The 10,356-nt window shown below is 39.0% G+C and overlaps 1 protein-coding gene across 1 annotated transcript; it reads left to right on the forward strand.

Moving 5' to 3' along the window:
• Positions 1–1,400: 1,400 nt before the first annotated feature.
• Positions 1,401–9,795, forward strand: ZUFSP (zinc finger with UFM1 specific peptidase domain). The gene is made up of 8 exons (XM_009289133.1): positions 1,401–2,189; positions 3,097–3,206; positions 3,989–4,157; positions 5,622–5,810; positions 6,130–6,298; positions 7,083–7,234; positions 7,578–7,798; positions 9,038–9,795. The coding sequence occupies exons 1-8, from the start codon at positions 2,108–2,110 to the stop codon at positions 9,083–9,085; spliced, it is 1,140 nt and encodes a 379-aa protein (XP_009287408.1). The 5' UTR covers positions 1,401–2,107; the 3' UTR covers positions 9,086–9,795.
• Positions 9,796–10,356: the final 561 nt, after the last annotated feature.

Genomic DNA, 10,356 nt, shown 5'->3' on the forward strand with positions numbered 1-10,356 from the left:
GGGGGGGCGTCGCGCCGGGGCCCCGCGGAGGTTGGAGCTGGCCGCGGCCGCCCGGGCGGGGAGCGGAGAACCGCGCTGCGGCGCCCGGCCGCCGGTGCCAGGGACTGACGGCCCGGGGGTGACTGCGCCGTGTTGGGGGCGCTGCGGGAGTGCCTCTTCCGCTGTGTTTTCATCCCGGCGCCTGCAGCTGGAGAGCTCCGGGACCGCTCGTGGGCGCAAACGGGGCGGTGGCTGAAGGCGGTAGAGGGAAGTCACTTGGAAAGGGGCAGTGAGTGAAGGCGATGGGGGTGTCGCTTGAAAAATCTGCCCCAGAGCAGAACTAAAAACACTAATACAGGCGAACCGGCAGTGTTTTGTATGCCCAAAATACACCGTCCGTATCGGTGAAAGCAAATCGTAAAGCTTTTGCGTGATAGGGAGGTGGTTTTTACCTATTTGGCATATGTTTGGTCACAAAGGTTTGACCGTGCCTCTTGAAGTCTCATCTTTGACAGGATCCTGTAGAGCAGTTGCAGTACTCGTTAGGGAAAGGTAGTTTTCAGATTGAAGTAGAGACAGGAAAGATCCAGCACTGAAGGATTCTGAAGTACTAAACGTTGATTTGGAGACCACGAGGATATTTTGGGGGATAAAGTTGGAGTAAGGGAAACAGTTATTTATTTGAATAGTGTGTTTTATTTTAAGTGTGGTCAGAATTTTATTCTAACTGTTCAAAGTTGCTGGTAGCTATTTCAGAAACTTAGTAATGGCATCTCTGCTAGTGGGTAATTCTTGTAGAATACTAGCATTCTGGATGTAACAAGCTATGTATATTGACAAGAAAAACAAATGGTGATGGGGTTGGAGAATGTGGCAGTATAATCAACCACACTGCATATTCTGTGATTAAAACTAGGTTTTTCTTAAAAATCCAGATCTTAGCATTGAACAATACTTTACTTCTATGGGTGCAAATAATGCAGAGCTTGAATAAATACCTTACTTGCATGCCAGTTTCTATTTTAAAAATAGTTGCATTAAGGGTGTCTTCGTTTTGTATGCACATCGTGTGTTTCAGGAAACTATATGTTTGCAGTGTTACGCAAACTGTTGCTGGTGAATTTAGATTATTATACCATCAAGTTTCCCTCCAGCCAGTCATGAGCTTCTAGCTTGGGGAAATGCTTTCCAGAAACAGCTAACATAGCATATTAATTCCTGTGTTTTGTGAACCTAGGAAGGTACAAATCTAGGGATTCAAAAGGAGGGCAGTAAAGATGGAGTCAGGCTCTTCTCTGTGGTGTCCAGTGAGAGGACAACAGGCAGTGGACACAAGTTGAAATATGGGAAGTGCCACCAAGAACACCTTTTTTCTTTTTTTTCTTTTCTTTTTTTTTTTTTTTACTGAGAGAGTGGTCAAACACTGGAATAAGTTGTCTGGGGAGCTTGTGCAGTGTCTATCCTTGAAGTTATTCGAAAACTGACTGGAAAAGGCCCTACGTAACTTAACCTGTTTAATTTGACTCCGCTTTGAGGGACTAGATGATCTCCGGAAGTCCTTTTGAACTTTAGCTATTCTATATGGTACTCTTCAATAATAATACTAAAACTGCAGAAAGAACATTTATTTGAGGAGATGCAGGAAGACCAACAAAGTAAGAATGACAGCACGTTTTACTTTATTCTTTCTGCCCACTAGCTGCTGCGTTATCACATGAATGTAAAAATTTTGTAAGCAAGTATTCTTCTGTTAGCAGGACAGATCTTTTCATTAACGGTTTGATATTTCAAACTAAGCATTTCTTAATACAAATATTATCACAGCAAATTGTGATCTATGAGTTAAATGGGGCAAAACTTGATTACTAGAAAGAAGGAATATGTGTCTTAAAATTGTCAGGTATTTAGATACAAATTCTTAATTGGTTAAGAGAGTAACAGCTGTTTAGAATTTGCTGCCTTTCACTGGGGAATTTCAATGGCAACACAAAATTCACTACTGTGCATTTATCTTAGACTTTATATCAATTAGGGGGGTGATTTCCACAAAAAACAGGAATTGCATTAATCAAGAAACTGCATTTCTTTTTCAGACACAGGAAATGGTGAACAGCTATATGAATGTCCAATGTGCAGTCTTACCTGTACAAACATTCAGATTCTTGAAGATCATGTGGATTTACACTTAGAGGAACAAAACTTTTCGGAAGGTACATGAAAGGACACAGGCTTTATAATACTTGAAAATATTTACAAGTATTTGCATGTTGCAGTATAGAATCCCAGACAAAATTTAAACTAAGTATTTCCTTATTTAAAAAGAGAACTGGACACGTGTGTAATGAAGTTAACATAGTTAATAGCAAGTCCTATCACTTGCCCAAGTTCCCTACTTAATTACACATGCTAAAAGAAATATTTGTCTATGCATGCTCGTTAAGTAAATGCACTGTATGTTAGCCAAAACTAAAACTTAGAGCAAAAAATGTTTAAAAGACAGCCAGATTTTTTTTTTTTCCTAGCTCTATAGAAGGTTTACAAACATGGAATTTAGAGTGGCACATTCCAGTGTGATGAGCTGAAAATCTATAGCTTACGAAAACTTAATTTTTTTTTCTCAGTTCTTTTCTCTAAATGCTTGTGCGGATTCATTAGTCATAGCGATAAAGTAAAGGAATCAAAATTAATTTTATTTATTAGCATGGCTAATAAAGTCCTAGAGATTCCCTATCCAGTTCTCTGATCCTAAATTTGTTTTTCTCACTTTGTTATGAGACTGCTGGCAGTGATCCTAGAAGCGACTAAGTGTGTGGTATTCAAGAAACTGGGACTTCTTGCTAACAATGAGGTGAAACATAGTAAACAAAAGCTGTTTTCTTAGTAGTAGAGGTACATGCATTATTTGCCAAGTACTCGCTCCTGTAACTCTGCATAAACTTTGTCCAAGTCAAGAGTCTGAGTCTTGGTAGACTGAATGCAGTCAGTCCTGTTTAGTGTTCATTGCTAATAGCTCAAAATAGTGTGGGATGCATCCTCTAAAATTAATGCCTAGATCCATCAAAGCATTGTTAACCTCCTGATCAAGTCCTCTTTCTTTGGAATGTTATTCCTGGGTAGGTGGAAACATAAGAGATCTAGAACTGGCTCAGCGACTCCAAACTGAAGAAGATAAATGGCAGAGATCAGAAGAAGAGAAGCGAGAGAGGGAAGAATTTAAAAAGCTGCAAGTACAGTAATATTTCTATATCATAAAATTTTGAACAGTTGTGCCATTGGGAGCTGAGTATCTTGGAACTGTAATGGCCTGGAATGGACATACCAGGTCAGACCTGTGCAGTCAGACAGGCTGTGTTGAGGTAGTGGTGCAGGAGTGGGTTGCAGGCAAACGCAAGCTCTTGGCAACCTGGCACAGGTGTTGGGCATGCCTGCCTCGAGCTACTTGGCTTTACTGCTTTGAGTGGTGCTGGCTCAGGATGGGGCCAGGTGCTCCCTGTGCATGACGTACTGCCCTCACTGGGGGCCCTGGCGCGCCTGCTGCCTCATACTGTGCTCCACCCAGCCCTAGTGCTCTGCCTTGCAGCGCAGCCTGGAGCGTATTAACTGGCAGAGTGCCTGAGGCCCTGAGCATCCTGGCTATCCTCTTCCTGGACACCATCACCTGCTCCAGTGACCGCTCCCCTGCTAGGTCCTGCTTCCCTCTCCCTCCCTCCTGATAGCTCATTTCCCGCTCTCGCTACCTCCTGGCCATTGACTGCCTCTGTGCTGATGGCTGTCTGCCCAAGAGGGAGCAGAGGCATGTGCCTGCTCTTCAGATGTGGCTTTCCTAGTCCCACATTCCTATGCAAGAGTGAAGCTTGGCCTTCAGCTCTAAAATATCATAAATCTGAAGTTTTTATGTGTCACTGTTTACTATTTTTCAAAGTTACTGATTGTGCATGCAGCTTCTTGAAATCACTAAAGGTGAATTTAAAAAATGTGATTTAAATCATGCACATTCCATCCCTAATAGAGACAGTATGGCTTGGATAATTCTGGAGGCTACAAGCAGCAATTCCTAAAGAATATGGAAAGGGAAGTTGATAGAGGAAGGATGCAGCCTTTTGACTATCACAAGAGAAAAGCTGACATGATGGAATGTTTGGCTTTCGGTATAGATGATGGGAAAACGAAGACCTCAGGTAAAAATGCTGAAATTATATAACTAACACTGTACTTTTTAGACCTAGGTTGTAGTGACCAAACCTGTCTTTAACAAAGCATATAATTGGATGTTTAATATTGGTTACATCCTAATTCTAATCCTTATTTTCTAGATCAATCTATACCATTTTACCCCTAAACTAATAAGGAAATGAAGGCTTGGTATATGTCTAATCTTTATTCTAACCTGAAGACTTTTTTCTTTTTTTTTTTTCTTTTTTTGTGTGGAACCTTGGAACCAAGTTGTCTGGTTAAGGGCCCAAATACAATATGTATCAAAAGATGCAAATGTCTTATTACAAGTTGGTTGTCCTTGAGCGTATGCTTGTTTACTACTTAGCACTTATTGGTTCCTAACCTAGTGTAGCTGTTAAAATTTACAGTAGCCTTTTATCTTGTGTTTCAGTTAGTTGTATCATGTAAGCTGGTCCCAGGTAAGCACAGTGTTCATCTGATTACAAACTCCAAAAAGAGGCCTGGGAGGAGTAGACATCTACTTGATACATCTTTTTTGAAATGTTTTAAATTGGTACAAGCATACAGTGCCAATGCATTTCTGTGTCCCTTTCAAAAGGCTTTCTGGTCTTTACTTGCCAAGACCACAGTTCAAAGGTCTTTTAGCTTATTGCTAGTGGTTCTAGCTTACAAAATATCCATTTGGTTCTTGACAGATAAAATAAAATCTCTTCTATAAAATGTATTGAGTGGAAATAATACATTTAAAGTTTTCATTCTTGCTAATGATTTAGACTTCAGAGAGGAATTCAGAAAATAAGCTGTGATGGCTGTGGAATGATTGTCTTCACAATAGCGTGGCAATAAAGGGCCTTGAGAATGTGTGTATACAAATTGGAGAGAGCATTCCCAAGCATGTTCTTTCATGTAACAAAGGAGGATTTGGAATATCCTGCAAGTGGATGTTTTTAAAATATTTACAGTAATTCCCAGATTCTGTACCATTCCTTTTCTTGTCTTAGTTTCTCCAGGAAAAATAATGTGGGGGGAGTAAAAGGATTACATAGTATGTGTAAGTATTTCGATGTTTTTAAGGGGATGTTGTACTGGAGGTGGCAGTGGCATAGAAATGCTCTATTGGTGACATTACTTTTCCTGTTTCATTGTAATAGTCCCTGTGCATATCACAGTTTATAATGTAGTCCAAGCTGTTTAGTTTAAAATATTAATTGTGTAGCAGCAGTGAAAAAACAGCTTGAATTCTGAAAGCTTTGTAGTACATAAATTCATCAAAGTAAAGACCATTGAAATGAAATAGGTGCAACGTCCACTGGTTTTGTGATTTGGGTTCTAGATGTAACATAGGATCACTTAGAAGTTTTAAAATTGACTTAACCTGTGTCTGTTCCAAGCTGGGGAAAGAACCTTTTTCTGTCAAATTTTATAGTTCATTTTACAGATAAACTTCATATTTGGTCTTCTTTTAGGAGTCATTGAAGCATTGTGCAAGTACTATCAGGACGAAAACAAAGACGTGAGGCATGTATGGCTTTCAACAGGAGTAGATCACTTCCACTCATCTTTGGGCGACCGAGGCTGGGGTTGCGGTTACAGGAATTTCCAAATGCTCCTTTCCTCACTGTTGCAAAACAGCTTGTATAATGACTGCTTGAGAGGTATTAGACAAAACGCTGCCTATTTGTTTCACGTACCTTGGATGACAACCTGCTGACTGATGTCTTACTTTTTCATTTACACAGCAAGGCTTACTAGGTCAATGATACCTATTAAATGCCTGTTACACCACTGCAACTTACTGTGGAAAGAATCAGAGGGGTGAATACTGGCAAGGCATGATGTGGTTGAAGTTTTAGCTTCAGGTTTTTTGGTGCATCTTTGTAACATTAACTGCCTCTTATAAAAGAAGCTGAATATTTTTAATTAGTGGACTATTACAGTAACTGTAACCACAATTCAAAAGCTTTTCTGTTCCAGATACTACGCTAATTCCTAGTATACCAAAGATTCAGTCCATGATTGAAGATGCCTGGAGAGAAGGCTTTGATCCTCATGGGGCATCTCACTTCAACAACAGATTACACGGTTCCAAAGCATGGATAGGAGCATGTGAAATTTATTCGCTGTTAACCAGTCTCAGGATAAAGTAAATATTGCTTTTTTTTATGCTGTTGTTATTTTTAAGTGCTGTACCTTTAAAGGTCAGAATTGCCAACGGTGCGATGACAAAGCCACCTTAGTGGCTTTAAATTTAATCAACCTATAAACAGATCTGATTCAGCACAGCATAAAGGTATGTAACTACTTACGCAGGTACATAAATTGAGTAACTACTTAGATCATTGAGGCTTGGTGAAGAATTATGCCACATAAGCGTAAAATCAAACATTGATTAAAAACTTAATTTCTCTAGAAGTTTCTTAAGAAGAATCTGAATTTCAGCTATTCACTTGTGTAATTCTGAAAGATGCTAATTGGATTCTCTAGTGTAAGTGTATCACATACAAAAAATCAAACATTTTAATTTTTGCAAGCTTCACAAGTTCTTGTTAGACTGAACAGAGTAGAGTGTTTCTTTGTTACAGAATAAATCTTCCAGTTTTGAACAGTATGTATTGCATTGCTTTGTAATTATGTGTCCCCTACTCTCATGTTTAAAAAAAAAAAAGTGGTAACAGAGTAGAGTGTTTCTTTGTTACAGAATAAATCTTCCAGTTTTGAACAGTATGTATTGCATTGCTTTGTAATTATGTGTCCCCTACTCTCATATTTAAAAAAAAAAAAGCCCCCCCAGCCACTTGATGCCTGGAATTGCTGTGTTTACAAAATGTTCTTGGTGCAGGAGGAAGGGACTGAGAGGTGAAAAAGTTGTTTTTAACAAACAACCTGCTTGAAATTTTATTGTTGTTTTCATTCTAAATGTTCTGTAGGTGTCAAATCATTGACTTTCACAAACCAACTGGCCCTATGGGTACACACCCTCGTTTATTTGAGTGGGTTTTGCGTTACTATTCTACAGATAATGAAGGTGGTGCAAAGGTAGCGTGTACTTCCAAACCACCTATCTACTTGCAACATCAAGGTCAGTATCACAATATGCTGGTTTCTTTCTATTCTCTATCTTTCTTTGTACGTGCTGCAATTCAGAGCAGCATTTTACATTCCTTCTTCATTTAATTGAAGGCGTGGCTTTATTTCCTGTTACTTTTTTAATGTAGTAAGAGCAACGTTAACAGTTTGTGTTTTTATTGGATGGACGAGCTGGGTGTGACTGGGATCTCAACTTTTTGATCTGCTCTTTACTTATAATTACCTTATTAAATTTCAAGAAATACCTTCCTTGATCTGAAAATAAGTAGTATGCTACAAAGAAGCAAATGGGATTTCTGTGGTTTTAAAATACTGAAAATCTATTTTGAAATTAGGTCATAGTCGTACTGTTGTTGGAATAGAAGAGAAGAAGAATAAAACCTTATGTTTGCTACTGTTTGACCCGGGATGTCCTGCCCAAGAAATGCAGAAACTGCTAAAACAAAACAGTGATGGTACTAGTCTCAAACTACTTCGGAAATTTGTGGGTAGCTTAAAAGAAAAGCAATACCAGATCGTGGCTGTAGACGGTGTACTCTCATTGGAAGAAAAAGCTGTAAGTATTTTGGAAAATAGTTTCTAAGAAAATTTAAGAGAATCTGCATCTCTTCTTTAATACTCAAATGCATATGCATATATGGTTGCTTGACGATTTTTTTTTTTTTTCATTTCTTCACTTTCCTTGTTGTTCTTCTCTGCTACTTTCTGCTTACTCTCTGAATTATCACAGGATATCAATACCAAAAAGGTTTTGCATGTAAATGCATGCTACCTTGATGTAACTGACAACTTCCGAGTCTTTTAGGAGAAAATATTGTAAGAAAATGAAGGGGGGGGAAAAAAAAAGCTTAATTTACGTGTGCAAACGGCTGCAAGCTTCCTAAGTCACTTACTGTGGCCTATAGAGTACTTACAAAGCATTCATAGTCCAAAATTATGTTCAGGGGTTTTTTTTGCGACTTTGTAAAGCTGTGTGGCGTCTATCAGCCTTTGATAGCTGAAGAACAAGGAGCACAGATACTGAGGCCTAACCATCCAATGTCTCCTCAGCTTGGACACTAGAACTAGTGCGTTCTGCTTTCTGAAAGTACTTAGAACTTCATATATTCAAAACACAGCTCTGAGCAACTTACATGTTTGAGCTGTCGGCATTTTTATAAATCCTATCCACATGTTTCACTTTGGGCATTGTAACTTTTTAAGACCTTAGAAGTTTTCAGCTGAATGTCAGATGTGTTTTTTGTTTCTTAAGCTTTCTCTTTCCTACACTAACAAATTGATTCTGAGGAACCATGTTCCGATTCTGCGGTGTCTTATCAGCACTGTTCAGCACGTTCAAGCATCAGGACAGACTTTTATTTAAACTGTGAAATAACTGGTGACTGAGTCACCTGCTCAACTGTATTTTACAACTATATATTGAAATGAAGTATTGTCTTAAGTGTTTTCTGGCCCTGAACACGTCAGAAATAGCAATGAAACACAGCCATCCTCTCTTCCTCCTACTGGCAAAAGCTTTACAATGCAGGACATAGTAAAAGGAAGAATGTTCTATGGGATTTGTGTGGGGTGCTTTCTTTGGTTTTGGTTTTTTTTCCTCTTTTCAAAGATTTGATTCATATTTAAAAATATCAATTATTTAGAATTTTGTCTTGAAAGCTCCCGTTTAATTGAGATGAAATATAACCCCTTATACTCGTTAAGCTTACTAAACTACTAATTTGGAAAATGCTCTTTAAAGTGGTATTTTCGTTCATTAAACTATTCTCTTTCCCCTCTCCCCACCTTTTTTTAGGCTTGCTGCCATGCTTCTCAGGTCTTAACATCAGAGAAGATTCCTTAAAGGATGCCTTTATTACCTCTTTTGGAATCTGCTGGATGCAAAACAGTAAACTTCTGGACTGTGACCCTAACTCAACAATTTCTAGACTTAAAACTATGTCTCTATAAATGTTTGGGGGCTCTGGAGAAGCACAATACTAGAGTAAGCCTGCAGTTTTGGTCTTCAGTCAGAACTCTACCCTCCTGATGAATCTGTAACTCTGAGGTATCACAGTTCTTGTTTTACTAGAAAATTTGCTATTTTCTTAGTTGCTTAAATCACAAAGCAACACCTACCATCCCGTAGCAAACTATGCAGCATAGTTAACCGTCAGTAAGCAGTAGATAGAGATACTGTGGAACTAGTTTACTGGAGTGCCTCTGTAAATACATTTATGCTGACTCTGGCCAGTGCTCTATTTCTTACCAGATTTGATCAACAAATATCTATCACGCCTCAGCAAATTCTCCTGCAACTATTCGCAAAGTACAGAGACAGTTCAGTGATTTCACGTGATACAGTCTGTTCCACTAGGGATTAGTTTACTACTGAACTTCTTTTCAGTTAGCTGGCTTCTCTCAATGTATCACTTGTAAACGTGAACATGTGTGCTTATGAAGTGGATCAGTATTAGCATTGGCTGTGAGGTCTAAGATAGTGGTGTCCAAAGTGGGGTGCGTGTGCTCTAAGGGCTACGCAATTGGGGTAGAGGAAGAAAATACTTCTTTTGTACCATGAATAAATAAAAGAAAACAAAAAAATGAATAAAGTGTTCATTTCATCTTTATTTCATCCTTTTTTTTATTTCTATTTTTTGTGTATGTTTTATAATGTATAGCCCCGAGGCTTCGGAGGCATCTCAAAAGCACATTTGAACTGACTGTTGACTAGGGGCTCCATTGTGCAGGGTTAGTGCCATTTAAGACACTGGAGCTATCTACTGAGAGAAGTATCTTGGGTGTTTGAGGCACCCTACTGTCTCTTAAGACATGCTGCTCTGGCTGAATGTAAGAGTCATGCCTCTCCAGCAGGGCAGCTTGAGGCTGTGAGGGATGGTCAAGTGTGTTGCAAATAGCACTAGGTGCCTCTTTTTAAGCAACTGAATCGTGCCATGGCATCCATTTACTGTAACTAGAGTTTAGATACTTCCCTTTCATTTAGACTCTTACATGTTGACGCCTAGATGTAGGTATAGGAGTTTTACCATTAGTCTGTTTCTCTCATGTTTAATAAGGTCTGGCAATAAGAACTAGTAATCTTTAGAAGTAGTGAAATGCGTGAACATGTAAAAA

The sequence above is a fragment of the Aptenodytes forsteri genome, unplaced genomic scaffold, assembly GCF_000699145.1.
Source record: "Aptenodytes forsteri isolate BGI_AS27 unplaced genomic scaffold, ASM69914v1 Scaffold217, whole genome shotgun sequence".
Classification (NCBI taxonomy): domain Eukaryota; kingdom Metazoa; phylum Chordata; class Aves; order Sphenisciformes; family Spheniscidae; genus Aptenodytes; species Aptenodytes forsteri.

What these genes read in the sequence shown, in the direction of transcription:
- ZUFSP (XM_009289133.1), top strand. Translation starts at nt 2,108, where the DNA reads ATGTGCAGTCTTACCTGTACAAACATTCAGATTCTTGAAGATCATGTG. An exon ending in TGGGAAAACGAAGACCTCAG is followed by an intron (nt 4,158 to 5,621) that starts GTAAAAATGCTG and finishes GTCTTCTTTTAG; the next exon opens with GAGTCATTGAAGCATTGTGC. An exon ending in TCTCATTGGAAGAAAAAGCT is followed by an intron (nt 7,799 to 9,037) that starts GTAAGTATTTTG and finishes ACCTTTTTTTAG; the next exon opens with GCTTGCTGCCATGCTTCTCA.